The 18,262-nt window shown below is 37.0% G+C and overlaps 1 protein-coding gene across 1 annotated transcript in view; it reads left to right on the plus strand.

Moving 5' to 3' along the window:
- Nucleotides 1-18,262, plus strand: part of LOC105059787 (DNA damage-binding protein 1a) — a 41,490-nt gene that overhangs the window by 12,819 nt on the left and 10,409 nt on the right. The window contains exons 9-14 of the mRNA XM_010943227.4: nucleotides 15,847-16,056; nucleotides 16,176-16,282; nucleotides 16,430-16,538; nucleotides 16,792-16,992; nucleotides 17,085-17,300; nucleotides 17,546-17,656. Of these exons, the coding sequence (XP_010941529.1) occupies nucleotides 15,847-16,056; nucleotides 16,176-16,282; nucleotides 16,430-16,538; nucleotides 16,792-16,992; nucleotides 17,085-17,300; nucleotides 17,546-17,656 (954 nt within the window). The remainder of the gene's footprint in view (nucleotides 1-15,846; nucleotides 16,057-16,175; nucleotides 16,283-16,429; nucleotides 16,539-16,791; nucleotides 16,993-17,084; nucleotides 17,301-17,545; nucleotides 17,657-18,262) is intronic.

The following is an 18,262-nucleotide window of genomic DNA, read 5'->3' on the forward strand; positions in this document are numbered from 1 at the left end:
TTTCATCAACCATTGCCCGCTGTCCTTGATGAGCCAGTGCCTCACTGGTAGTTTTAGGGATAGAAATAGAAGACAGAGGATACAAAGGCATAATAGGGTGAAGACAGACGATGATAACTCAAAAAGCTATAAATAGGATGAGGGTTTCGAGTGGAGCGAATACCTTTTCGAATAGTAATGGGAAGACTATCTATCAGAGGTAGGTCCATGGTAGGTATAGGCATTGGAGCAGAGAGTGGGTTAGTAGGAGCATCAATTGGGCCTGCATGAGGGTCAGAACGTAGACGATGATGATAAACTTGAAGTGGGTGAGCCGGAGTGTCCTCAGGAGGGCCAAGGCTAATGTAGGGAATGGGAAGAACCTCAGATATGATGGAATGCTCAGAAGGAGATGCAAAAAAGGATGTGTTCTCATGAAAAGTGACATCTATGGAGGTGATGTAACGATTTATGTCTGGAGAGTAACATCGGTATTCTTTTTGAAGACGAGAGTAGCCCAAAAAGACACTTGAGAGATTTGGCAGAAAGTTTATTTTGTCCATGGGTTAAATTACGAACAAAATAAGTACAACCAAACACATGAAAAGGAAGAGCATAAAGAGAAGAGGTAGGAAACATAATGGAATGTGGAATCTGATTCCGTAAAACTGACGAAGGCATTATGTTAATCAAGTAACAGGCAGTAAGTGCAGCCTCCCCCCAGAAGCGGAGAGGAACATTATTATGTAATAGTAATGCATGGACAGTCTCAATGAGATAGTTTTTACGCTCAGCAACTCCATTTTGCTGAGTAGGACGACATGAAGATTCATGAAGGATGCCCTGTGAAGACATGAAGCTATTGAAAGAGTCAGAAAAATATTCTTGTGCATTATCACTACGTAAAGTATGAATTAAAACACCAAATTGAGTACGGACTTCAGCAAAAAAGATTTAAATATCGAAAATAACTTAGAATGATTTTTCATTAAAAATAATTAAGTGCAACGAGAGTAATCATCAATAAATATCACAAAGGACTGAAAATCCAAAGCAAAACTGACACGACTAGGACCCCATACGTCAGTGTGAATAAGATTAAATGGGAATGCAGCTCGATTATTGACACGCTTTGGAAATGAAGCACATGCTTGTTTTCCAAGCTGACATGACTCACATTCTAGTGATGATAGAGAGGAGAGATGGGGAACCATCTCCTGAAGCTTTGAAAGACTAGGATGTCCCAAATGACTATAGATAAGAGATGGTGGTGCATTAGAAGTGTAGACTACTGGTGATGTAGGTAATGTGAGGTGGTAAAGCCCCTGTGAATTATGTCCGACGTTAATCATCTGTCCTGTACCCTGGTCCTGCACAAGGACAGAGTTACTACTAAATGTGACTAAATAATTAAAGGAACGTGTTAATTTGCTGAGAGATATAAGATTAAAGGGACAATCCGGGACATAAAGTACAAAATCCAAAGGTAAAAAGGGAAGAGGTCTAGCCTGACCAACATCCTTAGCTAAGGTTTTAGAGCCATTAGCCAAGGTAACCATAGAAAGAGAAGAAGAACTATAATGTTGGAGAAAAGATATTTATTATCTGCAATATGATCAAAGGCACTGGAATCGAGAACCCATGGTCCAAGCAAGGAGGAATGAGTGAGACATCAAACAAGTAACTGAATTACTAGTGTGAGCAGTAGAGGCAACAGTAGACTACTTGGCATCCTGATACTAAAAATATGCATTATACTCAGTAGCAGAAATGAAAATAGTCTGAGGTGGTGTGTCCTCTGAAAGTGACACATTAGGGGTAGAATCGGCCTCTGAAATAATCTAGCTTGGGCAACATTCACAGTATGAGGTGGCCGGCCATTCATTTTAAAACAGCGATCTCGAGTATGGCCAACCTTATGACAATAAGTGCACTGTGGTCATTGACAGTTACCTTCGTGGCCATTGCTTCCACCATGACTGTTCCGATCGGAAGATTATGAGATAAGAACAGAAGAGTCAGTGGGAGAAGCACTAGAGTCAGAAATAGATGGAGAGGAAACACGCAGCAAACGTGCTAAGACATCTTCCATAGAGGGTACTGCGGGGCTAGTCAGAATTTGATCATGGACAGAGAAGATCGGGAGGTAGTCTGGCCAAGGTGAGAACCATAAAGAGCTTATCACATTGTTACTCCTGTGCTTCAGTATCGGCAGTGATAGGCAACAGTTCAGCAAGCTCCTTTACAGTTTGAATCTGGCCTATATGGATAGGTATATCCTAATTAAGTTTTTGAAGATGTAACATGTTAGAAATAACAGTATAAAAGCGTTAAATATCATTAGTGTATAAGGCTTTAGCCTTTTTCCACAGATCATAGCAAGTCTGATAAGGGCAGAATATAAGGAAAAGTTTGTGATCAATAGTGGACCACAAGAGACTACACAGTTGAGCATCAATCTTTTGCCAAGTGGGCTGGTCAGTAGTAGGAATATTTACAGCTTTCTTAATCAAGTGGTCTTCAGCTCCGATCCTCCATCAAAAATCAAAAACAAATCCTTAGTCTTTCTCAAGTACTTAAGGATGTTCTTTACAGCAATCTAATGCTCTTTGTCTGGATTTGCCTGATATCTGCTCGTGACACTCACGGCAAGGGATATTTTTCGTGTACACAGTATGGCATACATGAGGCTCCCTATTACCGAAGTATAAGGGATCTTGCTCATGCGTTGGATCTCCTCAAGTGTGTAAGGATACATCTTAGAGAAATGAATGCCATGTCTAAGGGACAAGAGACTCCTTTTGAAGTTTTTCATGCTGAACCTCTTCTGCACCTCTATGTACATATGTGAGTCCTATCATTCTCCTAGATCTATCCTTATAGATCTTTATATCAAGAATGTAGGAAGCCTCTCCTAGGTCTTTCATGGTGAATTCTTTTGACAACCATACTTTGACCGATGTCAGCATGGAAATATCATTTCCAATCAAGAGGATGTCATCCACGTACAATACGAGGAATGTGACAGTGCTCTCACTGATCTTTTTGTACACAAACGCTTCTCATTTTTTATAAAATCAAATATTTTGATCACATCATTAAAGCGAGCGTTCTAACTCCGAGATGTTTATTTGATCATATATGGATCTTTACAGTTTGCAGATCTTATGATCACCATCACTGGATGTAAAATTCATAGGCTGCTTCATATAGATATCTTCTTCAAGATATCCATTTAGGAAAGTAGTTTCACATCCATCTACCATATTTCATAATCATGAAAAGCCGTAACCGCAAGCGGAGCCCGAATAGATTTCAGCATGGCCATGGGCGAAAATTTTTTTCAATAGTCAATACCTTCGCGTTGACTATAATCTTTCGCAATCAGTCTTGCCTTATAGATCTCTACCTGACCATCCGATTCAATTTTTTTTATAGATCCATTTACACCCAATAGGTACAATACCTTTAGATGGATTTGTTAAGGTCCAAATCTGGTTGGAATGCATGGAGTCAATTTCTGACTTCATCGCTTTCATCCATTTTTCGGAGTCTACATTTAACATCGCCTCATCGTAGGTCTTGGGATCATTCCTAATGTCTCTATCTCCCACAAGGAACGTTTTCTTTAGATCCTCTGTAAGAATACTTAAGTATCTTTCAGGAGGATGGAAGAAGATCCTACTTGATCTATAAGGTGGAGGTACCACATCTACTAGCTCATTACTGGGTTCAGATTTTTGGACTCGATTTTCTTCAAAGATCTTTTTTTTGAGCTCAATCTTTCTTCCACTGCCTCCATTTTGGATAAATTTTTTTTTCAAGAAGACGGTATGATGGCTCACAATCACATTGTGATTATCAGAAAGACAGAAATAGTATCTCATGGATTCTTTAGGATATCCTATAAAACGAATCTTAAATGATTTAGCCTCTAACTTGTCCGCTTACTGTCGTTTGACATGGGCCAAGTGAACTAGAAAAAGCGGAAGTGAAAATATTTAGCTTTGTCGAAGAAGACGGGTTCGAAGATGCTGATATATTGACTTGGATTGAAGAAAAATCTATGAATACCTCAAGGAATAGTAGCAACAATAAAAAGGCTCCAAATCGAAGAGAGACGCGGAAAATAATTGGAAAGTTTCTGTTCATGCGGAAATCGAGTTACGAAGGGGGACCCACACACGGGAAAGGACAAGATAATGCTCAAGAGAGGTTGCATTTTAGTGGAGAGACACAACGGGATAGTGCACCGCTGGAGAGGTTAGGATGGCTAGGGTTTTTTCTCCTAGGATCTGCTACCATGTCAAATGAAAAAAAGGTGAAGCTTATTCATCTATTGCATTGTTTACAAATATATATAATGCACCAAGATCTTCACAAAATCTCATGATTGTGGGAAAGAAATGAAGAAAAAATACAATCCCATGATTGTAGAAAACAAATAAAGAAAAAATACAATCCCAGGATCGTAAGAAATAAATAAAGAAAAAATTCAAATGATACAAAATCAAGGATGGTGGAGTTGATGGAGAAATGAATATACTTTCTTATGGAGGAATTGTCATGCTTTCCAAATATCCAGTGGAGGAATTGTCATGCTTTCCAAATATATCTTTCCAAATATAATAATATTCCAACATTATTCTTCACCTGATTCCCATAATTTTTTCCAACTTGGTTCCCAACAGCTTGAGGCTGAAGATGTGTTCTCTGTTTCCACATACTCTTCTTAAATTGATCTAATGAATTCATGCATTCCATCATTATATTTTCTCTATTAGGTTTCTTTGAAAGAATTTTTTTTTACGTGTATTGTTAATTCGCAGAATTTTAATAAAGAGTAAATGGTGTTCAAAGGTCTTTTTTTAGTTAAAGAAATGGAGACCTAGTGAAATCTGCTCAATAGACCAATTTGCAGATGAACAAATCACCTAACATGTTAACTCTCCTTCCATTACGTCAAAAATCATCAATGGTACATTTGTAGGTCTCTATCATGAAAGGATGTTATCAATGGCATCATCGAGTTATTTAGTGCATCACTAACCACCTTGTTATAACACAGAAGCAAAATATGATTGATGAAATGCAGTTGCTTTATGAAAATTTCCATATATTCAACAGTAAAGCCTTGTGTCACACTATAAGATACTTCAAGAAAGGGGAGAAAGTGAGGAAGAAAGCAATGCAAACCAACTTCCAGAATGAAGGAGACTAAACAGGAGTAAGAGGGATCAACCATAGAATTCCCTTTGTTCTGAAAAACAGGAAGATCTGGAAAAATTAGATGAAATGGAAGAGATTCTGGTGAATGGAAAGGAAAAAGGGGGGAATTCCACTTTCGCTTTAGTAAGACATCCAACAAAGATAACGCAAAACTTACACTCATCCTCAGATGAAGACTTGGAAGAGTTAAGCACCTTTAGTCTTTTTCGAGCTATGGGGAATCCAAATGGTCTCAATTCCCGCCATGGAAGTCCTTATTTAATCGATTCAGTGTTTGCAGAAACCAAAGTTCCTGAATACTATAGAAGTGGTATGGTTTTATGTTCAGTCTTGCCTAGTTTTATCATGGGCGCGTTGTGTTAAGGCATCCATTTGTTGTGTCAAAGCCTGCCAAATATTTCTTGCATTTTTATCATGAGTCAATTTTTGCATGCCCTCTTAATCTACCATGTAGAAACCACAATGTGATCTTTTAATGTCTATGTAGGTCCGTAGGAGGTTAATTGGGTAGAAAACGTCTTATCTACCAAGTGTGCCTTTTTTAGGAAAGAGAATGGTAAACTAAACATTTATATATTTACTTTTTGTACCAAAAAAAAATGATAACTTATGTTCTTGATCCCTGAACTAAATCGGGTATTCTTAAATAGTCTTTAAACTATAGAAAGCTAAAGTGTAGTCTCCAAACTATGTGAACTGGTTTAATATTATCCTTAGGTGTAATTTCGGCGATTTTCTCTCACCGAAAGTCCGATGTCGCAATCTCTGGCGATTACATGGAATACCTTTCTCAACCAGTGCGGATGCGGCTTTAAATATTTTAAAAAAATTGATGCAGACTTGGCCAAAACCCCTAATGTCATAATATCCTCTTCTCCTCCAATCTGTAACCATGTTCTTCTCTAGTTCGAACAAGAGGGATGATTTTCACCGTGGTTCTACCCGATAGTCTGGCATTCATTGGTTTGTTGGTCCGGATTTCTTCGTTTCCCCATCATCTTCAACATTTTTCTTCCCCATCGAAGTCAGGTATGCATCCTAGGTCTATGCGAGTCTTGGTTCCATGTATGTCTTATTTTTGGAACCCTATTTCTTCTCATTTTTATCTCGTTGTCTTATGAAATCAAGGGTCTCTCTTTACGTGAGCCATCCTCTAGCTGCAATCTTCATGGATAGAAGTTCAATAGTTGGGTCTACAGGCTCCCCTTGATCCAGGACTTCAAACAATGAAAGAAAGGTTTTGCTTTCGTGGGTAATGGGCTCAAATAAGGATCTTATGGACAAAATGAAATTCAGGTCGAAGGTTCTTTGGTTGCCCATGATTTGGGGTATGAGTTATCTTTTGTCCTAACCCCACTTGATATTTTTCATGTTTTTGACTTTCAAAAGGGCTTTTGTATAGGGGGAGGTATTCGTCTTGTGACCATTTTGAATAGTATGATGAGGAAATTTGCTTCCATGGGAAGATGGTCATCAATCGGCTTAAGAAGGAAATGGATGAGATGGTGGACCAAGTTGCATGTTGTCATGCCAAAGAGAAGATGTATTGGAGAATTATTTTGTTCTTTTGGTTGGTTATTGGCCTATTGATGGCCAAGAATCAACCGTAGGACTTTGGGATGCATTATTTTGAATATATTTTGAGAATTTGGTGTGGGTATTATCAGAGGGTCATGAATGTTAATGGGATGCTTGTAATGAACTCATCCAGAATTGCAATTGAATTTTTTTTTGTGCTCAATTTGTCAGTTTTTTTTCGGAAGTATATTGCAAACAAATACATGTCATGCTGTGAAAGTAACCAAAACAGGGTAGGAGTAAATATGTCATTGAAGAAACATTGAGGACCAAATAAAAACAATTTAGAAAGTTCATGGACTAATGAGATATACCACTGTAGAAGCCATTCTGTGGAATTACAACAGTAATTCATCAAAACCTAACTTGTATGTGAACATAAAAGCTGTCAGCCACATGATATGAAACATTTGAAAATATATTGTCATTGATAATAGTGCAGGACCACCATTCATTATACAATATCATTTGGCAATCATTATCCTGACTCTATAACACATCAAATGGAATGGGACCATCATTTATATCTTTTAAAATACTGCACGAAAATAAAGTGCCAAGACGAATATTGTTTACATCCAAAAAATGATATGCCCATCACTTACAACTATTGCAAACAATATTATGAAATCCTTAAGCAGTTGATGAATTAGGTCTAGCACTTCCATTACTAGTAGATGTACCCCTTGCAGTCCTCCCAGGTGGTTTTCAATCCTCTTTGCGTCAGCAATCCAACCCTCCCACCTCTAACTCTATCCCTCTTATCCCTAACTTCTGCTGAAACTCCAAACCTCCCAGCAACATAAACGAAGATGAAGCCCTTCCAGCAGTAAACGAAGATGAAGCCCTTCCGACAGCAGATGAAGTCCTCCTAATAGGAGATGAAGCTCTACCAGTAGTGGATCCAGTCCTTGATGCAGCAGCCCTTCTAGCAATGCCTCTGTCTATAGCTCCCTTGCTTGCATCACTCTTATGTAGTGAAGGCCTTCCGGTACAAGTCCTCCCAACTGCAGCCCTCCTGTTAGAGCATGACTACTATCAACAGTAGCACTAGCCATCTGTGGAGCACCAAATCTAGTAGAGGTAGATCCTTGTAAGGTACCAAAATGAATTGATTAATGCGTTGTTTTGATTGTTGATGTGAAATATTTTATTTTTGACATACATGCGTGCCATAATCCTCTGAAGCAAGCCTAAATCCCATAAATCTCCCACTACTGCTCCCTTCTCCTTGGCTTTCATGTGCCAAAGTAGAAGTATTACTGGTTCATTGTCTGTGTCTTGGATTACTTCCCACTGCTTGTCCTCTGCAAATCCTTGAGTAATATCCCTATAAATGACATCTTCCACATCTTATCCTTGTGTTTGTCTTTTTTATTCTACTTGGAATGGGGTGTTGTGGTTCATCTACATCTCTTTTTTGCTTTTTTTGGCCTACGAGATGGCCTCCTTACTATTGGAGGTAGTGGAGGACTAAGTCTTAGTCTACACATTCTATCCATTAAGTGGTTGGAGGAAGTATGTTCTCAAATAGGTATCTCTATTGAAGTAAATATGCACAAAGTCCTCCGGCCTCTGTTTTAAGAAGTACATACATTATATCAAATGTGCACAAAGTATACCAGTCAATTGCCATCTGAAACAGCTGTATTCATGTTTATCCAAATCCACAACATACTGATTAAGATCATGTTCAACCTCATACATGTTGCCACCAACCCATGTTGCTGGATAATATCTTGAAATTTCCTTGTTTTTCTCCAGGTTCTTCATGATGTTAGGACAAATTGGATGATTGTATTTGAGTATCCATTCTCTCTTCTTAATTGTCCTTGACATCATAGTCTTGCATATCATCTCTAGCATTTGTACTATTGGCTTATCCGTAAAATGCAAGATGTAAGCGCTAAAAGTTTCAAACAAATTGTTTAGGAACATATTACATCTTGGTCATATCCTAAATGCATGTTTGGATCAGAATGTTGTTGAAATAGCCATCAACCATTGATACACAGCTGAATCAATCTATTCCATCCTATGAAGCACCTATATTCCTATTTCAGACATGTACCAGCATCGGGTACGTTTTTGGTGCTGCATCGGTACTCCTATCTTTACATTCTTGAGATTGCAAGTTTGACCCTTGATGAACCAGATGTGGAGAAGAAGCTTTTTGTTGATGATGCAGAGAATGAAGCAGCTGAAACTATTATCACTTGATTATCAAGATTTACTATTTTGATTTTTTCTACTTATTTTGACTGTTAGTTTTTTCTTTTCGTTAATTGCAAGTGTTTATTTTTTATGATGATATTTATAAATTTAGTAGAGATTTGAGAACTTAATTTTATTAATATTCGAATATTATATATATGATTTAGTTTTTTCATATATTTATATTAATATTGAAATATTATTTATATTTAAATATTAATAAAAATATAAAATATCTAGCCGTATTCGTATCGTGGTTTTTTCAATTTTTGCCGTATCGGCATACCTGTACCATAAAATATTCTTACCGCGTATCGGTATCTGTGCTTCCCAGGTTTCATCATATTTACTTGAAACTCGAAATCTACCCCTGTAGTAGCTCTTGCCGCCTTCCATGAGGTATCCTTGAGTACCAATCCCTTGAATTTTGCCTTAAAATTGGCAAACATATTATGTACGTAGAATTTATGGTCAACCTCTGGGAGTAGATCATCAAATGTAGGTAGCAAATCCTACCAAAATCATGAAATATGACTAACACAAACTATCATAAATAAAATAATCTTTGTCCAATGCAAATATGTAAATTGTAATGGTACTTTCTGTTGGTCAAATATGAATGTCCATCCTTTGTCCCTGTATGAGCCAATATCAAGTTGAAGAAGCTCCAAGAACCAAGACCAGCTGTCTTTGGATTCAGCTTCAACAATAGCCTAGATTACCATCATTTCCATCAATCCCAATTGTAGCAATTAATTGTCTTAAATAAGGTCATTTGAGGTGACGATCATCTAAAACTATTATGGGCCTGCAACCATCTAGAAAATCTTGCTTATAAATAGCAAATAGACAAAATCTTTTGAAGATTGGTGGACCATTGGGTTGTTGTGTATCAAGAAACATTTTCACTGTACTAACTTCATTTGTCCTAATCTCCTCAGCATAATTTCATAATCTGCTGTATTGCTCTGTAATATTTTCATGGATCATCTCCATAGCCTTCCTCTTTGCTTAATAAGCTTGGGATCTTAATATTTGTGCATTCAAATTCTAACTTGCACAACCAACTCACTTGGCTTCTAAGAGGGCTGACTCTTGAATCTTTCAACGTACTTGTTGGCTAGGTAACTTGATTTCATATTCCTATTTCAAACCTTTCTACAATAAATATGCTCATCATGATAAGACTTAATCTGTACAGTTGATCCATCTTGCATCAAAGAAGTATGCATTTTCCACCTACAATTGTTATGGCATATTGCTCTTACCCTCATCTTGTCATTTTTCACCAACCTGACATTGCGGCCCTCATTAATTGCATGCTCTCTTATTGCTGCTTTCAGGATGGCGAAGCTTTTGAATTTTATGCCCAACTTAAATTGAACATTGTTCAAATCAATTTTCTCTTTAAAAACATCAAATGTATCATCTCTCTTCTCATCTGAAGATTCATGTGAATCTAATTCATCACTGTTTGCAATTTTGCATATTTTGAGGAAACATCTTGCTAGCTTCACCTCTTCAACCCTAGGTTCAGATGATCTAGTCCTAGGTTCAGCCTCTTCAGCCCTAGGTTCAACCTCTTCAGTCTTAAATTCTACTACCTCATCATGACTCCCCACATAGTCATTGTCACATAGGTCATCTAAATTAATGCTTCTATCACTCTCACTTCTACTTTGTTCAGCCCCACTTCGCTCACTGCCTTCAGTCCTAATATCCCCATTTTTTTAACAGGTTTTTCATGTAAATGAATAGGCACACTCTAAATTGAGCAATGGTTCGGCAATTGAACAAAGCTGCAGTGCCTCCTGTTACATTGGCTCTGGCACAGCTTTCTGTTGATCATTTACAACTTCATTTTCATATTCCACATAAACATGTATCATACCATTTGGAGGAATGTCTAAAACTATGTTTAAAACATCTTGATCATCAAAAATGAACTTCAATCCATTACTTAGATCTTTTTCTGGCTTGACATAGTAAAATTGAGAAAAATCAGAAACCCCAATATCCCTCAACATGCTCTCCATCCCCGGAATAGAGATTCTATTAGGTTCCACATTGTCAAAAATCGAAACTTGCCTTCCAACATATGTTACAGTAGGTCCGAATATGAAATTCCTACCATGATGAATTATGATAGAAAACATGTCGGAAGACATATCCACCAATGCTCCGAGGACTAAAATGTATTCCTTAAAGATTAGTGATCATTTTAAAAAAGGATATATACTGTCGGGACTATAGAGATGCATATTAACGGAATGCATATGAGGATGCATCTTAACAAAAGCACAATAATAAGCAATGTACTACCTAACAATGTATACAGGCATACAAAAACAAATAATCTATGAATAAGATTTGATTGGTTTCTGAAGTATGTAGATCATTTAAAATGTTGACAAATACTCTAGGGATTATACAAATACCATAATATGCATGTTAACAAAACATATATGAAAATAAGAACCATATATAGGATAACATAATAATGCATGCTAACATAAGAACACATACTTGCCCTCCAACATATCTCTAAGGAAGTTTTTGGACCATTTAAAACATTGACATATAAGAATGAGAACCACAAACATACTTTAAATTACAGCACCCATCATCTTCAACTCAGTCTAAACAAAGCACATAGAGCAAAAGTTCAACCGGCAAACAAAGCACAACAAAACTTCAATTGGCCAATATGAAGTACAAGTACAATAGTAAGCAAGGTATATAGAAGAAACAATCTATGAAAAAAATTAGATCGAAATTCCCCTATGAACAAAATTAGTTTTTGGACCATTTAAAATATTAACATATAAGAATGAGGACCACAGACAAACTGTAAATTACAGAACCCATCATCTTCACTTCAGGCTAAACAAAGTATACTGAGTATAACTTCAATTGTCAAATAGAGCACAATAGAAATAGGTGCCAGATCCCTTCCAAACTCATCTCAACAACTGCCATAGGCCACAAAGGGAAGCATGCCCTAGTTGGTGATGATACATAACCCTCTACGGACTCCGTTTGTCCTAAATCCTTGATTTTATAATGGCAAACAAAAACAATCAAAATTTCCAAATTTCTAGATCCTAATTAAAAAACATGACATGCATGCAGATTATAAGCCCAGCATTATAAACTAAGGAAATATACCTCCATTCGATAAGGAAGAAAGATGCCAAACACAATGAGAAACAAAGAAATCGCGGTCGACGAACACTATGGAAGAGGAATGATGAACGCACAACTCTGACGAATATTGCCGGATGATGGGGTAGAACCACGGCAAAAATTGACCCTCTTGTTCGAATTGGGAAGAAGAACGGGTTTCGATTGGAGAAGAAGAGAGGCATCTTCTAAAATTAGGGCATAGGTGGGAAAACATAGCGTACAACATCCCTTCGAACGATTTAAGCCATCTAATTGCCCTTTTTGCCCATGTTAGCATCATTTTTTAAAAATATTTAAAACCACATCAGCGCAGGTTGAGAAAGATACTCCATGTAAACACCGGATTTGCTACATCAGACTTTGGATGAGAGAAAATTGGCAGAATCATGTCTGAGAGCAATATTAAACCGGTTCAGATAGTTTAGGGATAAATCCTCAGCTTTCTGTAGTTTTGGGATCTTTTAAGAAAATCCTTCAAGGATTAGGAACATAATTTATCTAAGAAAAAAAAACATTGAGATATTTACTTCAACCTGTCTTCCTATAGACTTCAGAAGGTGTAGTACGAGGCCACTAACTACAATTGTTTCTTAGGGTGTTCCACATACCTTTAGCACATGGACTTGCTTCTCGATGTTTCCATCTCTCTTCCATATAATAAAGCCAACAGTAGATCAAAGTTATCCTGTTGCTTCTAAGTTTTATCTTTAGTTTTATTTTTTCTTACTGGAGACCAGAAGGAAACCTTGAAAAGGATTCACTATATGTGTGGTAGCATACTGCAATACTATATGTTACTTATACAGGTGCTTCCTATGAATAACTGCTATCTTCTTTGTTTTAGATAATTCCGATCACATCATTAATTGCATGAATATATTGGTTATTCCATACTCCTAGCTTTCCCTTATATAATTAGTCTCTAAGAACTTCAATTGTACTTTAGAACAAAGACAAAATTCCTCTGGCTAATAGTATTGAACATTTGTAAAATAACTAGTATATTCGTAACAAAGTTTCGAAAATCTATCTTCTGGCGCAATTTCTTTGGATCCCTTTCTGTTCATTTGCATGAAGAGCTGCATCCTGTTTCAGCATGATTATTTCCCACTTCCATTATGTTAATTGCCCTCTTTACTTTCTTGATAATTGGAAAAAGTTTAGGCCCATCTCTCTGTTGTATCAGCCTTTAGTCTTCTTGCACATTCAATTATGTTAATCGGTTCCACCATCTTCCATAGTTCAGCCGCCTCCACCCATAGCAATCTCATTATTGTTATAGGAAACTTGTGATGCAGGACCACATGGAAATGGCTTGCTAAAGCATTGATGAACCTAAGGGGCTATGACGTTAAGAATTAGGCCACCCAAATGGTTTACCTTTTTTTTTCTGATAAGAAGACTGAAGAGATGTATGCTAAGGATTGGAAGATATTAAAAGGGTGTGTTTTCTGTTTTTCCTTAAAGTTTAGGAGATAGGTAGGGATCCCATGGAAATGATTGTTGGGGCTTTAGGTCTGAAAAAAGGAGTCCCTATATTGGCATGTCATCAGATTTTGGATTGCAGCAAATTGTTTCCTGTAGAAAGTAAACTTGGGAGTGCGGACTATATAAGATTTTGGATTGTTAGGGCTTCAAGTTTTGGATTGCAGTTAATTGTCTTGAAGAGCAATAAGATTAGTTGTAACTTGTAAGCTTAGAGAACTGGGGAACTTTACCTACGTACAGATTTTGAAATTTAGTTCAAAGGACAGCAGATTCATGTTGAAGTTGATACCAGCAATAACAGATAGAGGAGAGAAGAATTCAGTACTATTCATAGAAAAGATCTAAGAAAATACAGCAATCTTGGGCAAATAATAGCAACTACATAAGTAGATAAATGTGTTACAATATAGAGGAAAAGTAGAGAAGAAATGGGGTTCAAGTTGAGAGGGAAGAAGGAGAAGAGAGAGGAGAAATTTGCTAATAGAGTTCAAAGAGGTCTTCTTTGTGCCCCCATAAGTAGCCTACCGATGATGCTTTTTTAAGCCGGCTCTTATGGGCCTTCTGTAGACTCAGCCAACCCCTTTAAGTCTTCTATTTTGAGTCTCATAAGGGCTTTTAATGGTCAAGTGATTAACCTTTTTGTTTGTGCACCCGTCAGTCATGGACATTTGCCCATGAAAAAGTTGGCATGTGGTGTCACCTTGTGATTGCTGGTTATAGGTTATACTAATCTCCTAAACTGGCCTTCAAATTATCCTTATTTTTCTTGTCACTTCTGTCCTTGGGAGAATTGTAACAATAATTTATAAAAGACACTATAGAGAGTTCTAATTACCAGAGGACTCCTAAACAGGTTTACACTGACTAAGATAGGATTTGTTGCTTTAGAATGTAAAAGTGATTTATACCTGAAATATTGGCTGTTGAAAGTTGTGTTGGTTGCTATCTTCCCAGCAGTATTTACTAGCTGCATGGCAAGGTCCTAAAGTTTTTCCTCCAAACTCATGATTAAGCAAACAGAGCCTTCCATTGCATATGATCTAGATTTAGATGCTTTTTTGATTGATTTTTGTTCCCATGCTTCTTCTGCTTGGCAAAGGATTAAAATACCATTCACTGTTGTTTTTCTGGTCACAGGCTCAGAAAGTTAATTCATTTTGTGCCTCTGTTTTTGTGCTTTTTCGAAGCTTGCACAGATATTCATATAGTGCCATGCTGGTCATGTGCCGTGGACTATAGAATAAGGAACAAAGAGGTCTATGTTGGTGCATATCAGTATGTGTTAGCATTTGTTGCTTTTAAGGATTAAGATATCATGGTCTGGTGCCATGGTGACCTCACACTTGCATGGTATATCTTGTGTGCCTGTGCTTGGCATGCACGGAAACCATGGCATGCTAAGCATTGGAACACAGCCAGCATCCTGCTAGTGGTTCATGCCAGTAAGTTTCTGCCATAGCGTGTGGTGGTCTTGGTGGACCAGTATGGATGGCCTACTCATCCATGATAATTCCATGTCAGCATGTCTTGTTTTCCTCTTGTACTTGCTGAACCTGTGACACGGTATGCACTGTACAGTATGGAGTATGGACCATTGTATGCACCGTGCATTATGGAGTATGGATGGATACCTTCTATCAAACATAAAAATATGTTTTAAAGTACCCATTGCTAGTAAACTTGGAAGTAGTTTTTTATACAGTTGTAAATCTTTCTTTTTGTAGTTTTCTACTTTATGGTACTGTATGCACTTTTCTTTTCTTCTCTTTTTTTTCTTTGTTTTGAAGTTGAACTGTTGACCATACACCATGATCCTTGTCACTGCTTAGCTCAGTGCTATAGATATATCATCTTAGAATGCCTTGAGTATCCAATCTTATGGATCTCTGCTTTGTATTATCTTATTTGGCAATGTGTTGCTAAATCACTAATGTGGTAGTTTTGGAAAAAAAGGTGATGGCAGCTTAGATTTGGATCGGTAATATCATGAGCTTTTGGTTTCCACATATTTCTTTCTTAATTCTTTTATATTCTGAAAATTATTTTGTTCATATTAGTGTTTTCTTAAGTCTTATGCAACTTATCCATTTACAATATGAAATCCAGTAAATGCTAATTTATCCCAAAAAAATCCAATAAATATTACATCAATTTCATCAATTCATTCTCCAGGATAACAAGGATGCACGGCATGTTAAGACATATGAGGTTGCACTCAAGGATAAAGACTTTGTTGAGGGTCCATGGGCACAAAATAATCTTGATAATGGAGCTGGTCTTTTAATACCTGTTCCTATGCCTCTTGGTGGTGTAATAATTATCGGGGAGGAAACAATTGTGTATTGTAGTGCGACTGCATTTAAAGCTATACCAATCAGGCCAGTAAGTAATTTGCCTGCTTGTTGTTTTCATTTCCCAGATTTACTTGCATGTTTTTGTGTCCTTTTCCCTATTATGGCTAACTTTATCTTTTTGTCCCTAATCCATTGGTATGGTTCTAGTCTATTATAAGAGCCTATGGAAGAGTTGATGTGGATGGTTCTCGATATTTGCTTAGTGACAATGCAGGTCTTCTGCATCTACTTGTCATCACCCATGAGAGAGAAAGGTGAAGTGCATATTTGTTTTTCAAAATGTACCATTATTCTGCTTTCCTACCAGCCAAAGCTTTCAGTAGAGCAGATTTATAGCTGTACTCCTTATTTATTCATGTTATTTACTAAGTGATTTTATTTTCTTTTTTCTGTTGAATTAGGGTGACTGGACTCAAAATTGAACACTTGGGAGAGACCTCTGTGGCGTCAACAATATCTTATCTTGACAATGCAGTTGTTTATGTTGGTTCAAGTTATGGAGATTCTCAGGTATGATAGCAATAAAATGCAGAAAATCACTGCTTTATATTTTACCTATATTGAGAAGCATTCATTCTGATGGTTGTGGTATTTTTCCTACAATATAGGAAGGTTTTGCTAAGTTGACTTCCTTTGATATATGTTTCTATTGAATTGCTTGCATTAATAGTTTTCAAGTTGTTTTGGTACTTAACCCCTTTTTTTCTGCATGTTGTGTCTTTCAATGTATCGCACTGAATCATGATTTGAACTTTCTCACCAGCTGATAAAACTGAATCTGCAACCTGATGCGAAAGGTTCATATGTTGAGGTTCTTGAAAGATATGTCAATCTTGGGCCTATTGTGGACTTCTGTGTTGTTGATCTTGAGAGGCAAGGTCAGGGTCAGGTTGTTACATGCTCGGGAGCTTATAAAGATGGTTCCCTTCGTGTAGTTCGGAATGGCATAGGGATTAATGAACAGGTCAGTCTATTTTTGTTATTCTCATCCTTTGAGATTATGGGAGCCTAGTTTCATTGTAGTACACCACTAATGATATCTTCATTTGTTATCAGGCATCGGTAGAACTGCAAGGCATCAAAGGATTGTGGTCTTTAAGATCTTCTACTAATGATCCATATGACACCTTCTTGGTTGTAAGCTTTATCAGCGAGACACGTATTCTGGCAATGAATATGGATGATGAATTAGAAGAAACTGAGATAGAAGGATTTTATGCACAAGCACAAACCTTGTTTTGCCACAATGCCATGCATGATCAACTTGTACAGGTTTGACTCTTAGCACGATTCAATATAGTTGTTTTCTTCAAGTTCAGATAGCATGCTACCATAATTTATGCTAACTAGAGATATGCTATCCTTTCATAGAGAACAATTGCATATTTTAAAAATGGAAGTTACTTGCTGAAATGTCCTACTATTTATAAGCACACGTTTACATGTATCATATGTTGAACATTTATTAGTTCACCCTATAAACTATTGTTGGCAGACTGACATTTTCTACAAAACAGGTTACTGCTAACTCTGTTCGTTTGGTGAGTTCTACATCTCGGGATTTGCTGGATCAATGGAATGCACCTTCAGGGTTCTCTGTCAATGTTGCTACTGCTAATGCCTCTCAGGTTCATTGCCAAGCTCATCAAAATCTTATTCTACCATACTGATTGGCAACTGGTAAAATTTGAAAATATAAGCCAATTTTTGAAGTCAAATATAAGAATGAATCCTAGATTTTTCTTTTAAATACTATAGAGGTGGCTAAGAAATTGAAATAGATAGGAAATATGGTGAGAATAAAACCTCTAAAGTGAATAAAAAGGTGCTTCGTATTGTCTTCATATTGCATTTGGTGTCACTTTATATGCACATAATCTCAATTCAGTTCACCTTGTGATGCTCTAAAGTTGCATCAAGTTTCAAGACTTGGCTGAGCAATGATTATGGTTGTTGATGTGAATAAAGCAAAATTTTCTTTTGGATCTTGCAGTTTCATGGCGTTATTGATGTTCTTACTGAAATTTTCCCTCCCTCTAAGAATCAAGTTGGGTGGAGACTAGAGATGTCTTTGCATTGGGAGGCTAATAAACATAACCATCAACCATGTCTCAATTTATCAGGATTGGCTTTTTAAATCCCCATTTGCCAAGCATTTCTATTTGACGAGAGGCTAATTGTCCTGGAAAGATTGCAGTCTTTGAATTGTATTGGTTTGATCTCAACCTTCTAAA

This window comes from Elaeis guineensis, chromosome 10, assembly GCF_000442705.2.
Source record: "Elaeis guineensis isolate ETL-2024a chromosome 10, EG11, whole genome shotgun sequence".
Taxonomy (NCBI): Eukaryota; Viridiplantae; Streptophyta; class Magnoliopsida; order Arecales; family Arecaceae; genus Elaeis; species Elaeis guineensis.